Raw genomic sequence first — 21,693 nt, 5'->3', positions numbered from 1 at the left:
ACAGAACTAAATCTCTTTTTAATTTTGTAGCTCTCTTGCATTTCCTCTGGCTATGCAACTGGTAGCAGCAGCATAAATCACTATAAAAGATGAAGAACATCTGACAGCCTCAAACAATGTCAGGTTTCAGAGTAGCAGCCGTGTTAGTCTGTATTCGCAAAAAGAAAAGGAGTACTTGTGGCACCTTAGAGACTAACAAATTTATTTGAGCATAAGCTTTCGTGAGCTACAGCTCACTTCATCGGATGCATTCAATGTGTGTGCCTTGTAATGATGTGAAACTTTTTACCATGAGCATTATTGAGAGGATGTCCCCAGGTTTCACGCCAAGGAGAGCCTCAAACCAAAGAGGTTACAATTAACGAGAAGGTGTATAAAGAAATCTTAATGCAGAAACCTTTCTGCCTGTCCTTCCTGAGCAAGCTGTAACCTTCTATACCAATATTCCAGTCATGTGTATTATCCCACCAGGTCTCTATAATGCAAACTATGTCATAGTTGTATTTATTTACTAGCATTTTGAGTTCTTCCTGTTTATTCCCCATACTTCTTGCGTTAGTATACAGACATCTAAGATAAAAGAAAAGGAGTACTTGTGGCACCTTAGAGACTAACCAATTTATTTGAGCATGTACTCCTTTTCTTTTTGCGAATACAGACTAACACGGCTGTTACTCTGAAACACATCTAAGATACTGATTTGATCCGACCCCACCCCCCCCACCCCCCGTTCTGTCTTGTCTCTGCTTTATCCCTGGAATAACAGACCATGCCCCCCCAAAATTCCAAACCTTCTCCCAGGTCTCCATGTTCTTGACTTATCTGTGGGCTTTGGTCACCTGCCCCCTTCAAACCTAGTTTAAAGCTCTCCTCAGTAGGTTAGCCAATCTGTATCCAAATATGCTCTTCCCCTTCCTCAGTAGGTGGACCCCATCTCTGCTTAGCAGTCCTTCCTGGAACAGCATCCCAGGGTCAAGGAAGCCAAAGCCCTCCTGGTGATACTATCTTCACAGCCAGGCATTCACCTCCAGGATGCATCTCTCTCTGCCTGGGCCCCTACCCTTGACTGGAAGGATCGAAGAGAACACCACCTGCACGCCGAACTCCTTCACCCGTACTCCCAGAGCCTGGCAATCACTTCTGATCTGCTGAGGGTCATACCTTACAGTATCATTAGTATTCACATGGATGAGCAGCATGGGGTAGCAATTGGAGGGCTGTTTGATCCTCGACAATCCCTCCATAACGTCTCAGATACAGGCCCCAGGCAAGCAGCATATCTCCCAGGATGCCATGTCAGGGTGACAGACGGGTGCCTCTGATCCCCTCAGAAGAGAGTCACCAACTACCATTACCCTACATTTCCTCCTGGGAGTGGTGGCTGTGATCCTCCCAGCCTAGGGAGGCTTCTCCTCCTCCTCCTTTGGGGGTGATTCCTCATCGCTTATTGCCAGGGCAGCATATAGGTCTGGTGGGGCCTTGGAGTTGCCTGCAAAAGTAGGAAAGACCCCCAGGCAGGAAGGCCTGGGAGTAGGAAGAGAAACTTTTGTTTTGTGTAGACTCTTGTTAGACTTTAATTTGGGGCTGGAATTTTACTTGGAGTTTATTTTTATGTAAATAAACCTCAGACCCCTAAAAGGGGTATTTTTGGCCACAGAAAGCCCATGTGGAACTTATCTGAGGAACCAAGTGGGGAGACTTGTATGGCTACCCTGAGGCCGTGAGGGGACCATTCACTGACAGAGAAAATTCTGTATCTATAGTGGGAAGTTATGTAAGCAAAACATAGTTACATGAGTGGGAATTTGGCAGAAAAACCAAGGTTAACAGCTCTAATTCTATGAAAAGGATAAGGGGACTCTTCATATTAACCCTTTCATAGATGACATAGGAAGAAGGGACCATTATGATCATCCCAGGCTTGTCTATATGGTGCTGACAAAGCACACTAGAGGGGTAGGATTTGCAAAGGACTCTAACTGCCCTGAGTTAACACTGTTGGCACGCTCTGAAAAGTACCTAGTTTGCATTAACATAGTCCCACTCATTAATGTAAAGTAGATACTTTTCAGACCACATCAGTAAGGTCTACATGGGGCAGTTTGCATGCAGTACATTAGAACACTTTACAAATCTCACCCCTCTAGTGCGCTTTGCTGGCGCCATGTAGAGAAGCCATTCGTGTAATCTCTTGCATAACACAGGCCATAGAACCTCACCCAGTAATTCCTGCATCAAGCCATGATTTCTATTTGAGCAATAGCATCTCTTTGAGAAGGATATTCAGTCTTAATTTAAAGATTTCAAGTGATGGAAAATGAGAATCCATCATGTTCCGAGATAAGTTGTTCCAATTGTTAATGACCATTATTAAAAACAAGCATCTTATAATAATCAACTTCAACTAGAACAATTATTGTTACTTTGATTATTATTTATATAGTACCACAGGTAGAGATGGCAGAGCTCAAGATCTCAGTATTATGATTCCTCTGAAATGGGAATTGAGGCCATTTTCTAGTTAAAGATACACAGTATTTGCTGTATATTTTTACAGCATCTAAACTTTCCAGTTCACATTTCAGAGCTTTTTTCAGATCCAAAAACAACATGTATGGGAGGAGGACGGCTCTCCCCAGCAACCTCCAAAGGAAAATAGAAGATAAATCAGTAGGAATCAGACCAACATCCTTAAAAATAGCAAGCTCTCAAAGCCAATAGATCTAAACAAGTTGGAATGTCTTTCACGTTAGCATCTTCTTTGTGTGGGTCCCTCAAACCATGAGTCTATACACAGAGGGTGGGAGCTTTGCCACTGACTTAAATGGGCCAAGGTTTTCATCCCAAGTGAAGTTTTTGTACAGTGTGTTGAAGAGTGTTTACTGTACAGGACAAAAGTAGAGAACTGGTTTACTTTGTAGAGGATAATGAACTAATTTTGGTATAGTAGATCACACAGGTCCTGTCTCAAGCATTTACAGAGGTTTCTATTTGCTATAATATTACTCATTCCTGTTGTTTCTATTTGCCTTTCAATTCCATGTACAGTACAGAGTACCTACATTTCTCATATAAAACATTTTCTCAAATGGAGAAAGAAGTGTTTTTTAAAAATACTTCAGAATACAGGTTTTACAAAAAAACCTGTTGTATATTGTATTGTATAAACATTGTATATATTCTTTTTCTTTCTTTTTATAATGAAGTGGGTTCATAGATCCAATCTGAAATTCAAGCTTTTTGCTACATAGCATATAGTAAAAAGATGAAGTATTTGTAGTTTACAGATAGTCACTATCACTACTTTTATGCTGTGGCTTCTAGGATAAAATCCAAGAAAAAGAAAAATTATTAAAAAAATATTAAAAGTATTAAGGACCAGGGCCCAGATTCAGGAAATTACTCAAGCACTTGCCTAACTTTAAGCATGAGTAATGCCACTGATTTCAATGAGACTTCTGACATGTTTAAAACAGTACTGCCAATCCCTAACACTAAAAAATCATGAGCCAGACCCCACATCAGCACGAGATTGTCTTAAGAGTCATGAGAATTTAATAATAAAAAATTTGGATTCCTTTTTATTTGCCTTCTGCTTTTTAAGCCCGTAGGATTCATGTTTTTCCAACTTTTCTCCACAGCCCCAACAGCTAGAAATTAATTGTTTTACAGGTGTTGAGGCTTTAAGAAAAAATCACACATTATGTAAAAAGAATTGGAGTACTTGTGGCACCTTAGAGACTAACCAATTTATTTGAGCATAAGCTTTCATGAGCTACAGCTCACTTCATTGGATGCATACAGTGGAAAATATAGTGGGAAGATTTTATCTACACAGAGAACATGAAACAATGGGTGTTACCATACAGACTGTAACAAGAGTGACCAGGAAAGGTGAGCTATTACCAGCAGGAGAGCGGGGGGTGGGTGGGTGGGAGGTTGGGACCTTTTGTAGTGATAATCAAGGTGGGCCATTTCCAGCACTTTACAAGAACAGTAGGAGGGGAAATAAACAAGGGGCAATAGTTTTACTTTGTGTAATGACACATCCACTCCCAGTCTTTATTCAAGCCTAAGTTAATTGTATCCATTTTGCACATTTTTTTCCAATTCAGCAGTCTCTCCTTGGAGTCTGTTTTTGAAGTTTTTTTGTTGAAGAATTGCCACTTTTAGGTCTGTAATCGAGTGAGCAAAGAGATTGAAGTGTTCTTCGACTGGTTTTTGAACGTTATAATTCTTGACGTCTGATTTATTCTTTTACGTAGAGACTGTCCAGTTTGGCCAATGTACATGGCAGAGGGGCATTGCTGGCACATGATGGCATATATCACATTGATAGATGTGCAGGTGAACAAGCCTCTGATAGTGTGGCTGATGTGATTAGGCCTTTATGATGGTGTCCCCTGAATAGATATATGGACACAGTTGGCAACGGGCTTTGTTGCAAGGATAGGTTCCCGGGTTAGTGGTTCTGTTGTGTGGTGTGTGGTTGCTGGTGAGTATTTGCTTCAGGTTGGGTGGCTGTCTGTAAGCAAGGACTGGCCTGTCTCCCAAGATCTGTGAGAGTGATGGGTCATCCTTCAGGATAGGTTGTAGATACTTGATGATGCATTGGAGAGGTTTTAGTTGGGGGCTGAAGGTGACGGCTAGTGGCGTTCTGTTATTTTCTTTGTTGGGCCTGTCCTGTAGTAGGTAACTTCTGGGTACTCTTCTCGTTCTGTCAATCTGTTTCTTCACTTCAGCAGGTGGGTATTGTAGTTGTAAGAACGCTTGATAGAGATCTTGTAGGTGTTTGTCTCTGTCTGAAGGGTTGGAGCAAATGCGGTTGTATTGTAGAGCTTGGCTGTAGACAATGGATCGTGTGGTGTGGTCTGGGTGAAAGCTGGAGGCCGGTAATAGTTCACCTTACCTGATCACTCTTGTTACAGTGTGTATGGTAACACCCATTGTTTCATGTTCTCTGTGTATATAAATCTCCCCACTGTATTTTACACTGTATGCATCCGATGAAGTGAGCTGTAGCTCACGAAAGCTTATGCTCTAATAAATTTGTTAGTCTCTAAGGTGCCACAAGTTCTCCTTTTCTTTTTACGGATACAGACTAACACGGCTGCTACTCTGAAACCTATCACAGATTATGAAACTTAGCAACACTGCTAAAGTTAGGCACATATTTCCTGAATAAGGGCCGAGGCCTATATGATGTGAATGTCATTAATTATTATTACTTTAGTGCTGCCTAAAGTCTTCAGCTGAGATCCAGGCCCCAAGTGCTGGGCAAACACATAGTGAGAGACAATATCTGCCTTGAAGAGCTTACAATTAAAAAAACAAAACAGACAAAGGATGTGAGGAGATAGAGGCATAGAGAAGTGAAGTCACTTATCTAAGGACACACAGCAGGTCAGTGACAGAGCCAGGATTAGAGCCCAGTTCTTCTTTCCCTTAATCTAGTGCCCTGGCCACCACACCACACTATGTCCTCTGCCAAAACGTACTGTTTAATTAATCTACAGACAGAGACAATGAAAATTCCCGTTCAGGCTACTGGAGTAACAGCTGTGTCAGTATTTTTACTCAACACCCCCCTGCCCCCATGAGTTTAAAATGTAGCTTTACAAAATTTGCTCCAAGGCTGAAGCTTGATATATGAGAAGAATGAAACTTACTCTCAACCAGGAGAGATTTGTTTTTGAAAAGATTTGAAATAAAGGAGTGTGGCAGAAGGGGAGTGATCAAATACAAGTTTTAGAGAGTTGTTGGCACTGCTCAAACTCAAAAATCTCTTTGGGTTGTTTTAGCCCAAAATGATGCATGCCATTCATTTCCCCTAACATTCAATTATGTCCTGGATAATCCCCAGGCATAATAGCCAGAATGAAGGAAAGGAGAAAGTGTGTTGACTTTAGCTTTGGATTTCCTTGCTTTGAGAAAATTGTGTCAACCTTAATGTTACTTAAAAATTGTTTCGAGTGTTAAGTTAATATATAAATGTTCCAAGTGCAAATTAATCTGCCTCTAGACTGGCTGACATTGCTTTGAAGTGGCTTTGCATGTATTTGTAAAAGAGGTTTCTATGAAGAGATAGTGTGTTGTTTTCAAAAGGGGAGCCTCTCCCCAATTTCTTCCGGATTTAATCCCTTGGGGGCACCTGGAGAGAGATTTCACTGAGGTCACAGAATGGAGAGCTATATTTGGGACACATCTCAATGCCTGAATCTGATTTCTCTTACACCAGGGTAACTCCACTAACTGGAGTTGGATAGTAATTGAGTCTATTATTTACAGATCACAGATTCATTACATATGGGTGCCTGAGCAGTGCTGTTATCTGCCGCACATGACCTCATTATGCTGCACATGTTACAGAGTTTACTCAAGCGCTACCAGCTGTGCCAAGAACCTGAGCTGGGAGCGCACTGGAGTGCAGCTGCAGCTTTTCTGAGATCTGCCCACAAGCTCTCTGATCATTTACTGTTGGTCCGGCTGAGAAGATAAACCACTGATGCCTCTCACCAAGAGGCCTCACTCTAATTCTCCTGGAAGAGAAGCACCACACATGAGGAGTCAATATCTCTTCAAGGCCCCAGACTAAAATCCCCCAAATATCCAGAATACTGCTCTGTGTTTAGGAGAAGTTAACGTAAGAAGTACTGGTTTCAGAGTAGCAGCCGTGTTAGTCTGTATTCACAAAAAGAAAAGGAGGACTTGTGGCACCTTAGAGATTAAAATAAATTGGTTAGTCGCTAAGGTGCCACAAGTACTCCTTTTCTTTTTGTAAGAAGTACTGTACTCTGTTAGGTTCCAGTATTACTTTGGGATCTGCTAGCACAGAGGCCGCTGACAGCAGATCCAGATGCAGGATCAAGACCTCAGTCTTTAAAGTATTAGTGTATGGAAACATGAAGAGATGATTCTGAGGTAACATGGTGAATTATACAACACCCCTCAGCATAAAGGTGCTCCAATGCAGCACCGTGAAGGCTAAATTCTCCTCACCCTACTCCCACAATTAGTGCCATTGATGTCAAGGGCCCTATCTTAGCAGAATTTGACTTTGAGTCAATAGGTCTGATTCACCAAAACACTTAAGAATACACTTACGTTTATGTCTATTCCTGTACAGCAAAGCACTTATCCATGCCCTTAACAGTAAGCATAAGGCTAAGTCACATTGAAATCAACAGGACTTAGGCAAATGGTTAAAGTTAAGCATGTGCTCAAGTGCTTTGCTGAATCAGAACATTTATCAGGAATAACAGAGGTGAACAATACTGAAATGCAGAATAAGTCAGTGTAAATCAAAGAAGTGAAAATGTATTTTCCAGCATCCAGCAAGGTATTCATCTAGTTTCAGTGGCTTTTGGGATATATACAGATCACACCAAATCTTGTTTAGGTTATTGGTGGAACAAGAAAGTAATAACATGTTTACCTGAAAAGGCATGTTCCAATAATGTATTATCTTGGAGGCTTTTAAAGGTTATTCATTTACAATTCATTCCTATTTCTGAGTTCAGCTCTCAAAGACATCTTATACTGGCGCTCATTGGTGAGCCTGACAATCACAGATACAAGTTTTGTAATTGCAAGAGCACTTTCTACTCAGTGCCACTGGCAGCATGATAAAAACACCGACGAGCACATATACCACAGGTGATCCTGGAAAGTTCATTATTTTGCAAGTTTACATCGGTTTCAAAACCAAACAGGTGAAAAGGCATAAATACTCTTGGTGGATATGAAAAACCCAACTATATTAAACTGAATAAATTATTGTTATTAACAATACACCACTGTTGAATCAGTGCTCCTGAACAAAGACTTCTGGGCAACTGGAGATATGGCCAAAGATCACAGTTGGAGGAATTAGGGCAATATACCCAAGTCAATCCTCATAGCAGTAATGGAGCACCCAAACAGCCAAGTCCTCGGATTGTTCAATAAATAAAACAATCATACACACACACACAGAGCAACATACAACATTAAAATGGAATCTAATGAGCCTCAAGGGTACCACAGACATGTTCCACCATATGTCGAGAAGGAATGGATTCCAGAATCACCGTATCTGGAAGGAGAAGGCCTCCCAGGCTCTCATGATTACACAATGGAGTGGGGGTGGGGGGAGAGCTTGCATTTCAGTGCTGTTATATTAATTGCTGTGTGTGCGCCCATGGTCCCTCCAATAGACTAGTTTTTGGCACTAATATGGCAATTACAGAAGATAACCAACTGTCTGGTAATTCACAATCTGGCTCACTCTGAGACAGTGCTAATAAGAAAAAAGTTGCTCTGAGCTGTGATTTTTCATAGCCTACTCAACCTGTAAATTTTAACACACAGGGCAGAGCCTGCAGCTCAGAACCAGCAACAAGAAGGGCAAACTATGTACCACAGCAATACTGAGGACAAGCACAAGAATAGCCAGATTTTTAATATCTCAGCAAAGGGGGTCCCAAGTGTAATACAGCTAAAGAACCTCCATAAAGGGTTAGTCTCTTTGTCTCTCTTTCTATTCTGCTATTATCCTAAATTCTCTTGGGAAGAGTTAGCTGCAGTGCATATTCAGGGATAGATCCTACCTTGTCACTGTCCACTGTGTTCTGTGAGGTTCTGGATGCAATGGAAATGGTATCAGGCTGACTGCTTCCATCTCCTTGGCTGTCTGCATCATCTACTCCATCTCTGCACGGGGACAATGAGAAAACAACCCTGTTTACTTAAAGCACCAGCCTTGGGAAGTGCAAAAATTCACAGGTGGATTTGAGAACTGCCAATTCAGCACATTAGGGCAGGATTTGTGCTAAGATTACCCCAGTGATGGAGCTCACATTATTACACACTGTGTAATTTAAAATGATGTCACCTCTGCTGTAGGGCTAGAATTCTGCATATAATCACCACGTTTAGTGCTGGAATAGGAATGGCCTTTGTGTCCATATTTACAGCAACGAAGGCTCTTGCTCCTAGAAATAGTTCCCTAATGAGGGTGGTAAGGCAGATATTTCACTCGAGTTAGATTTCTCACTTAACCAAAACCAGCCATCCAAATGATAGCATTGCTGTTCACGACACTGAAGCGAAGGGATATCTCTGCCGTCTCACTGTAATCCACATTTTCAGGAGTTTAAAACTAGCATAAAAATGACAGGATTGTAAAAAGAAAAGAAAAGAAAAGAAAAGAAAAGAAAAGAAAAGAAAAGAAAAGATATAACCACATCAGTCTGCTGGCATAAGGTATTTTTTCCCCCACCTGAAATTCTTTTCCTTTGAACCTCTTTCTGCCTCTTTTTAAGAATTTCTTTACTGAAATTAGTATACAAGGAATACAAGCAGCCTGTTACATCTGACAGGACTTTGATGTTACCAACAAAGGTCTCACTCTTTCATTGGGATCTATGAGAGCAAACCCATCCATAAGCCCATGAAAAACCGTGAGGGCAAGGATGCTCCACTGTTTAGGGTGGTAGCCTGTGGTTCAATTTCCTGCTCTGCCACAGATTTCCTGTGAAACCACAGGCAAATCACTTGGGTCCAGATTTTTAAAGGTATTTGGGTGTTGCTCCACTCAGCATTGCAGAAGTGACTTAGACACTGAGAAGCCTAAGTCCCACTGACTTTCAATTTTCAGAGTAACAGCCGTGTTAGTCTGTATTCGTAAAAAGAAAAGGAGTACTTGTGGCACCTTAGAGACTAACCAGTTTATTTGAGCATGAGCTTTCGTGAGCTACAGCTCACTTCATCTGATGAAGTGAGCTGTAGCTCACGAAAGCTCATGCTCAAATAAACTGGTTAGTCTCTAAGGTGCCACAAGTACTCCTTTTCTTTTGACTTTCAATTGACTCTTATGCTCCTAAGTGTCTAATTCATTTTTGAAAATGAGGCTTGGGCTCCTAAATCAGTTAGATGTTGCAACACTGAGTGACACAACACCAAATCACCTTTAAAAATCTGGGTCTTAGTCTCTCTGTGCCTTAGTTCTCCATCTGTAAAATGGGGATCAAAGCATTGGCCAACTTCTCAGGGATGTTATGATAATAAACACGTTAAAGATTGAGAGGTGCTCAAATGGGGGCTCTCATACTCCTGGTCTGCAGGCCATCTGCAGCCCGAGAACCTCCCCAATGGGGCAATTTTGGGGTCGAGTCTCTCTCTTGGCCCCACCTGCCACCCTGAGGCGCTTCCCAACCGCGAGTCCGCTGGGCGATTTACAATGTCTCGGGGCCCTGCCCACTACCGGGAGCGCAGCGGAGCTGAACGGCTTCTGCCTGCTCGCTCCACGTGTCTGCCATTCCCTCCCTGTGACCCTGGGGCGGGGCTGTACCACCGCGCACTGCCCCTGGCCAGAGCACCCTGTGGGCAATGGAAAGCTGCGGGGCGGTGCCTGGGGGCAGCAGCGCGTGGAGGCCCCCCAGCCCGCTGTGCCTTGGAGCCCCAGGTAAGCACCGCACCCCCCCGACCTCCTCCCCACACACCCCCTCCTACCCCCAAAATCCCTCCCAGAGCCTGCACCCCTCCCCCTTCCCACACGCCCCTCCCACCCCCAAACTTTCTCCGAGAGCCTGCAACCCCACCCCCTCCTCCTGCACCCCTGCCCCAGCCCAGAGCCTGCACCCAGCACCCAAACTCCATCCCAGAGCCCGCACCCCAGACCCCTTCTCCCACCCAAACTCCCTCCCAGAGCCCAACCTCTCACCCTTCTGCATCCAAACTCCCTCCCAAATCCTGCCCCCCAATCCCCTACCCCAGACCTCCTCCCCCACCCAAACTCCCTCCCAGAGCCTTAGCCAGGTGGGGGGAAGAATTTGGGGGGGGGCGGGTTCTGGGTGGCATGAGTGACGTTATTGGCCCGCTGGGAGGATTTGAGGACTGGCACTGGCCCTAAGGTAAACTGAGTTTGAGACCCCTAAGATGGACAGACTGACTGTACATGGGCTCAGGGGTCTGTTCTAATGGATCCCAATGCAAGGCTGGAGCCTTAGTTAATGCAGTGAAAGGAACAATCCATTGTACATAATTTTTTCTAACCAAGTACTCCACATTGTTGTCCACAAAAGTCCTGTTATTATTTCTTATTATTTGTCATGGACGGTAACACTGAAATGCTGAAGTCCATTCATATACTATCAGGACCACTTATTATTTTTATTGTCACATGATACATAAAATCAAATAAGAAAAGGGAATAGGCAGGCGCTTGTTTGTGAGAAGAAACAGACTCCTCTTCAGGTGGGGTCAGCAAGAGAAATATCCTTGGATTCAATGGATAATTTTCATTCTGATCCAGCAGTTAATTCATTACATGTTATACATCACTCTAGTAGTTTGGGGGGGTTGAATATTTTTAATTTGAAAATGTTTGATTGGTTTCCACAGAAAAGGTTTTCATTACATGTTTTCCTCCATTTCATTCGAAAAAAGCAAAGTTTGTCTGTGCAGACTTTGGATGGTTATCGTAAAAATTCTACGTGAATCTTGTAAAAAGCGAACAGACACTCTCCTGGTATGATACGGCAAAGCTCCACTGATTTCATGGATTTATACAATGTGAAAATCTGGCCCCTTATTTTTTGTTTAGGACAGCTTGTCCAATCAAATTTTTTTTGCTCAAACAGTTGAAGTTATTTTGAGAATTTCTATTCAATTAACTAATCTGAGCAAACCTGCACTGCTGAAGAAAACAGTTCCAACCGAGAATCAAGCTCCAAACAGGAGGGTTGTTTATGGAATCACTGAGGTTACCTTTTACTGTTATTTCTCTGCTTTGCTGGTGTCTTGGGGAGCTGGATTGGCTCCTTCAAAGCTCCTTTCAAATGAATAATCCTCTCCTGAATGACTTCCCGGATATTTTTGATCCATTCCTGTTTTGTTTCAATACTGGATGCCTGAAGTTCCAAAAGGCAAAACGATAGGCACATTATAATATTCTTGGCACGTCTCCTATGTCGAAGAGTCATGATTTGTTGATATTAACACATGATTGACTGTTTCATTGTTGGTTCCTCACTCCATTGTCACAGCAGCTGGAATACCTGGTAAACCCAGCAGAACTGGAAGCGTACGTTTGCCATACCTACTTAATAAGTTCAACAAGCAACATGAGAGCAGTTAATCTCTAGATCTATATTTAATACAAGAAATAAAAAAATGCTCTCTGGTGAGGAAACAGGTTATCAGTGCACAGCTGGTATTTCTCAAACAAAATATCTAGTGTGAGTTCTTTTTTAAGAATTCAATCAGCGAAATGATTGTCAGCTCTGTGGGTCTGAAGAAAAGCACTACTGCCAATGAATCCAGGGACAATCAACTGAACCAATTACAGTCCCCAATGTAAATACAAATCCAAACTCAGAATCATCCTGAGTTAGATTCTGCAGTGGCTCAAAACAGACTGTAGTAGGAAGAGGACTGCCATGGACTGAGCAGCTGCATAATTGAACCCTCTTGAGCCAGGTTATATATTAGAACCAAATTCTGCCCCAAGATGCAGGCAGAATTGACCCCTGACTCCAATGGGAACTACATGCATGCTTCCAGGGAAAAAAATCTGACCTTTCACTTAGCACTCCCAGTCCCCAGTTGGGAATTTAATGCTTTGAAGGCAAAGAAAACAAGCTCAAAAGACTCACTTTCAGCACTGTTTTGTTGTCTGAGGATGGTGTCCGCCCGGACCACAAGGCAAATTTACAGGGATCTCCCTCGACGTGCTCTGTCACTCCCAGTTCTGAGGTCTAGTGAGAAGGAGAGATGATTGGAGACCGTACATTATGAATGGAGCCTCCTGGTTTCAAGAGATTTTACACTGGGGGGGAGCTCAGCTCCTCTGGTATGTTGTACACTGATAAAATAAACTGAAAACAAAGCCATAAGCAAGAGATGGCAAGGGAAAGGTGTTTGATCAGTTCAGATGAACCCCACTGCCACCATCCCAACCACCATGCACACCGTCATCTTTAATCTTTCCAGAAATGCTCTGAGCTTTGCTTTTCAGATATAGCAGGGCTCAGTGAGCCCCGACAAGGTCTGAGCATGGGGTTCCAGAATGCATAAGTATTCCAAACTCAATGCAGAGACAAACAAGCCTTCCCTTCCATCTCTACCTATAAAAAACCCAACCCCAGAATATCTCATTCTGGTAGACCTACCAGTAGTTTGTTCTTGTAAACATATTTAGTGTGTCCTGAAGAATCTTTGATCTCTTTGCTAAAAACCAAAGAGATTTCAAAGAGAAACAAGTGTCTCTCGCGACCTTTCCGAATGAGAGACTTGGGATCCCACACTTGAAAGGAATCCTGAAGGATGAGCTCTCCCTGAACATCCAGGTTTTCATCAAAGCCTAAATGAAACACAACAGAACATTTTATCCAGTTTTGTTCCTGGAACCAATATCCCCAATGATCAACAAAGCAGGGTTTTCACTGTTCAGAGGATTACAGTGTTATGAAAGAATAGGAACATAGAGTCACATGCTTTATTATGCAACTAATTCTTGAATGGATATTAATGGAAAGGCACTGTCACGGTCAGAACATTGTTCACTTTATTCTCTGTTGCTTTGGATTGCATTGTTTCTGTGGTACTTAGTATGCCATATATATTGGGTGAAATGTACCTATATTGCTGTTCTATATGTACCTTTAGTGCTTTCCACTGTATTTGTGCGTGGTAATATTAATTAGGCAAGGGGAAACACTGTAAAGATTTTAATGGTGAGAACTGTATATAGGGCAGCAATATATGGACTGCTGTGCATGCCACCACAATCTTAATTACTTGTAAATGACACAGTAAAGACTTTAATGATGAACACTGTACCATGTGGCAATTCAGAGCATTTTAGCTTAGCTTATCAAAATATGGTCAGTGTAACCAACGATAGGCAAACTTCAGAGGGCCTTTCTGATCTCACACCAATGTGGTTTGAGAGTAATTCCACTGGAGACGATGGAGCTATATTAGTGTAAAACTGGTATGACATCAGAATTGGGCTTTATCAGTTTAGAGTTTAGGTTCAATTCATAAAAAAAAACTTCCAGATGCTTGTGAAAGCCTTAGATAAACTGTCCATAGCTCTTGATTCTCACAGTAACTGATTCTCTTGTAGTAATAGGGCATTTCTACTTTTGGTCGGAGACCAGAGTGAAAAACAATCAAATATTAGATTTCCAGAAACGGTTTGGCTCGAGGTTGGGTGTGTGTGTGTGTGTGTGGATTCTTAATTTTGCTGATGAGTTTGCCCATCAGCAATTTTAATCACCATCCCATGAAGTGCTGTGCAGATAGATGTAGGACATTGCTTCTATTGCTTGCTTGAACACTCCTCTCCCTTTACAGGTGTGACAAGTATTTCCGAGAAATCTCATGAGGAGTAGGGAAGCATCTGAGAGCAATGGGCAGTCAGCAATCACAAACCTGTCACTGCAAACTCTAGGCAACAAGACACCCCAGGATTAATTCCAGCATAGCTTTCCCCCTCATGATTTTGAGAATCTGCTACCTTCCAGCATGCTGACGTGCATGGCGTCGTTTGCTTTCTTGGGGACACTGAGCATCACTTCCAGGCCATCTTTGAGTTCTCCTTTGCCTTCTTCACAACAGGTTAAGAGTTCCTAAGAAGAAATGCAGGCCATATATAATTAACTTCTTTACAGGCAGAATAATATACACTCATTTAAATTCAGATTACATTTCCCAGCCAAAAGCCTTGTCTCCATGCAGTGTTGAAACAGGTTAATTAAAGGTGAGATTTAAAATGGATGAAGTTTAATTGCATCAAAGGCCATGTGGACACTCATATATCATAAACCTGGATTCAGTTGATTGAGAACTAGTTTAAGGTTCAACAAAATAGATCACCCTGAAACCAAAATAAGAGTGTCTACACAGCAGTTTGCACTGATTTAACTAAGCCAGTTTAATTGAACCAGTTTAACTAAATGGATACAAATGTCATCTATAGAGAGGGCCTAAAAGAGGCTTAAATTGTCTCTTATTTCTAGTGAGATTTTACTCTACATATATTTTGTTTAGAATCATAGCAATGTAGGGCTGGAAAGGACCCCAGAGATCATTTAGTCCAGCCTCCTGAGCTGAAACAGGACCATCCATGACAGGTATTTGTCTAACCTATTCTGAGAAACCTCCAATGATGGGGAATCCACAGTCTTCCTTGGTAATCTATTCCAATGCTTAACCATCCTTATAGTTAGAAAGTTTTTTTTCTAATATCTAGCCTAAAACTCCCTTGCTGCAGATAAAGCACATTGCATCTTGTCCTACCTTCAGTGGACATCGAGAACAATTCATCACCGTGCTCTTTCTAACAGCCCTTAATATATTTGAGGACTGTTATTGGTGTCCCCCATCAGTGTTCTCTTCTCTAGACTAAATATGTCCATTTTTAACCTTTCCTCACAGATCAGGTTTTCTAAAGCTTTTATCATTTTTGTAGCTATTTTCTAGATGGTCTCCAATTTGTCCAGATCTTTCCTAATGTGTGGCAACCGGAACTGGACACAGTACACCCGCTGAGGCCTCACCTGTGCCAAACAGAGTGGGACAATGACCTTCCATGTCTTATATGAGACTCTCCTATTGGTGGTTAGTTTTTAAATGGATACTGTCTGATCAATTTTCAAAATCCAAGATCAATAGAAAATGTTCCCATTGTTAATTTTAAAGTTAGTCTCATGAGTCTTTTATTTGTGTGTAAGTATTCCCGTGCTGTACCTGTCAACATTTCAAATTAAAAATTAAGCTGATATCCAGCGTCCAAAAAGAGGCAGATGTTGGGTAGGAGTCCCTATCCAAACCCAGGAAAACATCCAGATGTTTGCTATTATTAGAAACAGCTGAACTGTCATTAAAACATCTGACCAAAGTGTTCCAGAAAGCAAACTTACTGTATAAGAAAACACTTCTATCTCCCCTGGATTTTCCCCTTCTTTCCTTTTTCTCTTCTCAGGGCTAGACTGGATGTTCAGAGCTCATTTCCTGTGGAGAATCAGTCTCTCTGTGTCTACTTTTCCTCTTCATGCATCTTTTCTTCTGTCATTTGTAATATACCATATGCCTCCCCCTCAGAAGTTCTTCATCCTTTGCATTTTTCTCTACAAAACACTTTTTTCCCAAGATGTTTCTCTTTTCCAGTTCAGTCTTTCTCCCCTATCTACTTTTACAATTCAAGATTTCATTTTTCCTCTCCCCTTTCTATCACAGTTATTCCCTACCATTAAATCTCTCCTTATTTCTGTACCCACCTACGACTGATCCAACTGCCATCAAAGTCAATAGGAATCTTTCCACAGATTTCAGTAAGAGCTGTATTCGTCTCCCTCTCCTTGCCCCCTTGGGTCCTTTGGGGATGGGGCTCACCCTCAAATGCAAGTTGATGGCATAAATGTTTCAGAGACTGAGCTGGTGACAGAGTTAATTTGTTGGTATCACCCTCCATATTGAAGGTGAATTGAGAGCTCTGCCCTGCAGTGTAGGAAGCCTGAATACTGCAGCACTGCATAGTGTATAATACCCAGTAAATGAAAGTGACTAAACACAAGAGAAACTGACCATCTTATTTCCACTGACTGAGATGAATGAAATGCGAACAGTAAATAAACAGCATTAATGGTGAAAAGTAAATTGGAGCTTTGCAATTTTTACCAGTTTAATTGCTTATGTTATTAAAACACAGGGAAAGATTTTCTTTAATACATGATACTTAACCCCATGGTGTGCATTTATAAAAACTTGGTAATTTCAATGCATTGGTAAAAGAACCTCTTGGGCAGAAATACAGTTGGGAAATTGGCTTGAATTTGCTAGAGGCATTATCAGATTCATTTATGATTTCCATATCATTTTACAAGACACATGTTCTGGGTAGGCCAACTTCTTCATTGCCTTCATTCATTGTGCAGTTATTTACACCTGTAAAAAAGGTGTGCAAGCCACTAGCAGATCAGCATGGCAGCGTTTCACACTATATTTTAGGTACTTATTTGGCCGCCATTACCATAGAATCTGTGTGCCTCACAATCTGTAATATATCTGTTTTCACAACACCCTGTGAGGTAGGAAGTGCTATTATCCCCATTTTACAGATGAGGAACTGAGATGCAGACTAACTAACCAACCAATTTTTAAAGGTGTTTATGATGCCTAACTCCCATTGTCCAAGGTTACACAAAAAGACTGCTGCAGCAAGGTCTCCCTAACCACTGCAGCAAAAAGACTGTTGAACTTAGGTCTCCCTAACCAGTGGATCATTCCTCCTCTTCTTACTGAGTCAGATTCTCATTTACAGCTCTTTTCCTGGCCCAACTTATTTCCACCTCAGCATCAGATCAGCTGCATTGGTCATTGTGTCAGCAAGTGAGGGGTGAGCCAAGGCTCCATCCACTCCTGGCCCCTCCTTTCCATTCCTTGCCACCTATCTGGAAGGGGGTGGGGCAGCTGCAGCAGCTGGAAACCCCTCAGTAGGGTCTGACCATGCAGTTAGCTCCCGAAGGGGAGTAAGAGGGATCATTACACTCACTAACTCCCCTGCACAGGCTTACAGAAAGGCTCCTAATTGAACCTAACGTGACCAGTGCTAGACCACCATATCGTGTGGCTCCAGGCTACTGTGCCTGCCAGTCAAGTTATTGACTCTCTCCGTGACCCTCTGTACCCCATCTGAACAATGTGGCTAATCAGACTAGATCATTACTGTACCTTCAGTAAAAGTTGGTATTTGGTGATCCTCTGGACAGGCTTGATTAAATAGGAGGAGATAGAGTTGGCCAGGCCGTGCCTTTGTTGAATTTCCTACAGGAAGTGAAAATAAGATGCTGTTAAATACAGGCATAAAAAATCTTTTACCCAATACCAGATGGAACCACCCATAACTAACTTTAGCCCTGGAGTTCTTACTTTAACTAGTTTTTAGTTCACACACATAAAGGACAACAACAGACCACAGGGTTATTTAGTGTTCTCTTCTGGTCTGTAAACAGGGAGAGCTCTATGCAATCACTCCAGCTCGGACTCTGTTGAGTAAATAACACAGGTTTTGCCTTAGGATGTATTTATTGACATGTAAACTGTTCTTCCTTAGTCGTGAGGGTTTAAATCAGACCCTTAACATTAAATCCTGCATTAATGTCATGTCTGGGGTGGACCTTTATCATAATTCTTCACATTCTGGAGCATTTAGTTAATAACCTCCAGGATGCCCTGGGCCAGATTTTATGTTTCAGCATAACAGAGGAAAGGGAGGGGCCATCACAGATCCAGTTACAGCTCCCTTATTCTCTTCTTGGCCCCTAGCCATGGGTCAGGTGAGAGCCAGCCAGGACACTGCACTAACTTGCTCCAGTTGGTAATAGCCCAAGGAGCATTCTGCCAGCTGAGGATCTAGCTAAAGCACAATGTAGTCTGACCCCTCCTCTTCCCCATCCGTGATATTTGCCCATCCCACAACATTGTGTACCGGCTGGCACATGATTCTTTTCCTGGAACCAGTTCAGCACAGGTTGTTTGTACTGTCTGCGTAACTAAGCGTTTCATCCCTCCTGTGTCCCAGCTCTTGGGGCAGTAGGACACTCCAGAATGCACTGCCTTATGTGCTGCTGGTGAATGTTCACGAGGCACACTAGGCCCTGCTGATGCACTATGGGATAGCTGCTCAGAAACAGTGAAATCTTCATACCTGCCCAGCCCTTCTACACTGAATAAGGCCAGAGTGAACCAGAGGGGTCCTAAAAGTCTCAGTTCCTACCGAGGGAGGATTTCCCCAGAATAGACATGGAGGCAGACAACTGCAAGACAGCCTCCAGAGGACTCCTTCACATAGCCTGGCATAGGAGACACACGAGGCATGGTGGTGAGGGCAGGAAGGACATATGGGGAGTGGGATCACAGAACATGGCACTGTAGAGATTCTGGGCAGTGCTGCCACCCAGGGGTAACTCAGACAGTTACGCTTGGGGTTGTGAAGAAGCCCAGGACCGGGCTTAAAGTCTCCTCCCCTCTTCCTCTGGGCTGCAAGTTCTGTGCTGCATCTCTAATAGGTGAAGAACAAAATCTCACCCAGTGTCTGATGCACTGATACAAAAACACATAGAAAGCAGGCGAGGTGTGGATGTGCAAACATAGTTATGAGGGAAGCAAAATTGCTGGGTGGACATAAGCTGAATGGTGGTGAGGTGTCGAAGTCTCTGACTGGTTATATAGTCAGTCAGGAGTTTTAGCCAGGACAGGGCCTTAGAACACACAAAATGGCCATCCACACAAGGACCAGAGTATGGAGCTGCATCCTGAGCAGCTACTGCTACGTGATACTGCCGACAGGACATAAAAGATTTCAGATACATCTATAAAGTGGGATCTTTTGTAAAGCCCTTGGATGCCGAAAAGCACTATATGAATTTGCAGCACTATATCTCTTGAAGAATTAACTAAGGAGACACAGGGATTCTGCCTGCTTCCTGAGGCAGAGTGAGAACTACCTCTAGTTCATTGGAGACATTGTTCAAGAACACTCCATCCATGCGGAAATATGAATCCCTATAACACCGCCAAGGTCAGTGACCCTTACTACGTTGTGCTGTGTGCATGCTGGTCACGCAAATCAAAGGTGCCTGGGGGCAACTCTATACTAACATTCTGAGCTTTTACTAAGATCGAAAGAGAAATATTTCAAGTGAGGGGAAGAATATGGGCAACTGTTTGAACCAGATCCTCCCTGTTTTGTACTTTCTCTGTGTCCTCTTGGGCACCCCGTCTGTCTATGCTCTGGCCAAATTTTCCTTGACATGCTCCAACACTCCCAGAAGGGGAACTTGCTCATGATAGTTTAAATAAGAAAGCAGTACTCAGCTCTGTTATTGTTTAAATTGCAGCAGATTCAGAGAAACAGTCCACAAGGCAGATGGAAGAGAGAAACAGGGATCAAATGTTTCTTATCTATGTCCCAGATCCTCAGGTGGTGTGAACTTGCATAACTCCACTGACTTCAAAGCCATGCTGATTTACACTAGCTGGGGATCTGGCCTGTATGACTAGCCACAATTATATCTGGTGACTGTGGAGAATATATTGAATTAAAGAAGTGTCATAAGAAATTAACAAGTCTATTAGACATCAGTGATCTCTGAATGGATGTGGATGAAGAAAATATACACAATTTTAATGCTACACAGTTAGGTATTACAGAAGAACAGATATAAGAGGTGGAAGAGTTTGGTGAATCAAGTAACTTGTGGCCATTAGAATTCACTGCTATTTTCAAAAGAATAAGGGTGCTGGTTCCAATGTCCCAACCAAATTACCAATTTGGGTAACTACATTCTGACTCCCTAAATTCTTCCTGTAGTTTCAGAGTTGATGTGGCAGTCTCCCTTGCTGCCTGTTCTATGCTGATGATTAGCAATGCCATGTGCTTTTAGGGAAAGATCTCTGAAATGGAAAGATTCCCATTGACTTGAATGGGTGTTCAGTGAGGTCCTTTACTAGATTGCTACTTTACTCCCATTGGTGGCTGCATTTCTGTGGTGGATGGAGTGACTCAAGTGTTTGCAAACTTTGTGCAGTACTTTGAAATCCTCAGAGATACTATACACATGGAAGATTATTATTGCAGAGAGTATCTTTTTAGCAAGATGTGCTGGATATTGTCCAAATCTCATTAAGAAGAATTGGAAAGATGAATTTAATTTCTTTCATATTACACTGAGGGCCTGATTCTCCACTGCCCTTCACTTTGTGCAGTCATTTACACCACTGCAAAGTAAACACTAACCACATCAGAATGGGCAAGTTTTACAACCACTTTGCATCGGTGTAATTGACTTCACAAGGTATGGGACTATGGAGACCTTTTACCCTTCAGTGTTTCTGGCATGTCCTTTTTCTGCCTTTACATACCAAGTTGTCTTTCAGCATAGTAGAATCCCTACCTTGGCCTCATAAAAACAGAACTTGCCGTTGCAAAACATCAAGATGCTGAAACTTTAACTTGCAGTATTAAGCACTATCAGAAGATCTCCAGTCAACATACGCGACTGTGATGGAAAAGCTTTGCAGAGCAAATTCCTTTTCATCTGTGTGAACACACTGATAAACCTGTAAATCCCCTGAAATGTTCCATATCCCAGGGAAGCCACTTCTAAACTATTAAATAGGCACAAGTGCCACCTGCTGGTAAAACTATTTAACTGTCAAATATACTTTTAGGAAGAGGAGCTGGCTAATTTACAAAGAGCACTATGAGGTCCAGAGCAAATTATTTTTAAAAGAGAATATTATGCTCTTCATTTTTCTGGTTCACTTAAGAGCTCTAAATGCTGAATTTAACTGAAACAATTTAATCAATGGCCTATAACGAGTTCATGAGTTGATTCATACAGTTATTACCATGGTACCAGCTGCATGAATAGGAACCCTGCTGACTGATTATATTTGTAATTGACGATATTTAGTGTTTAGGAAAGGAGATGTATTTAAAATTTTAAGGATAACCCACAGTGGTCCCTAAAGGACTGGAGTAACAGAGTGTTAATATGGATGAGAGATAGACCAGACTCCAGAGGTTCAGTGAATGCATTTAGTTCAAATAAAGAATCCACAAGCATGCATGTTTTGTCTGAGCCACCTCTGTCTTCAAAGCTGGGGCTGGATCCTGCACACACTTATTACCAGGCTTAGCGC

The 21,693-nt window shown here is 42.3% G+C and overlaps 1 protein-coding gene across 6 annotated transcripts in view; it reads right to left on the bottom strand.

Moving 5' to 3' along the window:
• Window positions 1–21,693, bottom strand: part of KALRN (kalirin RhoGEF kinase) — a 746,508-nt gene that overhangs the window by 190,866 nt on the left and 533,949 nt on the right. For all 6 annotated transcript variants that reach the window (XM_043525781.1, XM_043525782.1, XM_043525784.1 and 3 more), the window contains exons 28-33: window positions 17,719–17,811; window positions 14,504–14,615; window positions 13,152–13,342; window positions 12,636–12,737; window positions 11,749–11,891; window positions 8,589–8,691 (exon numbers count right to left, since the gene is read on the bottom strand). In XM_043525781.1, coding sequence (XP_043381716.1) covers window positions 8,589–8,691; window positions 11,749–11,891; window positions 12,636–12,737; window positions 13,152–13,342; window positions 14,504–14,615; window positions 17,719–17,811 — 744 coding nt within the window. The remainder of the gene's footprint in view (window positions 1–8,588; window positions 8,692–11,748; window positions 11,892–12,635; window positions 12,738–13,151; window positions 13,343–14,503; window positions 14,616–17,718; window positions 17,812–21,693) is intronic.

Source organism: Chelonia mydas, chromosome 11 (genome assembly GCF_015237465.2).
Source record: "Chelonia mydas isolate rCheMyd1 chromosome 11, rCheMyd1.pri.v2, whole genome shotgun sequence".
Classification (NCBI taxonomy): Eukaryota; Metazoa; Chordata; order Testudines; family Cheloniidae; genus Chelonia; species Chelonia mydas.
Note: the sequence above shows the minus strand (reverse complement) of the source record. Positions and strands in the feature narration are given on the sequence as shown.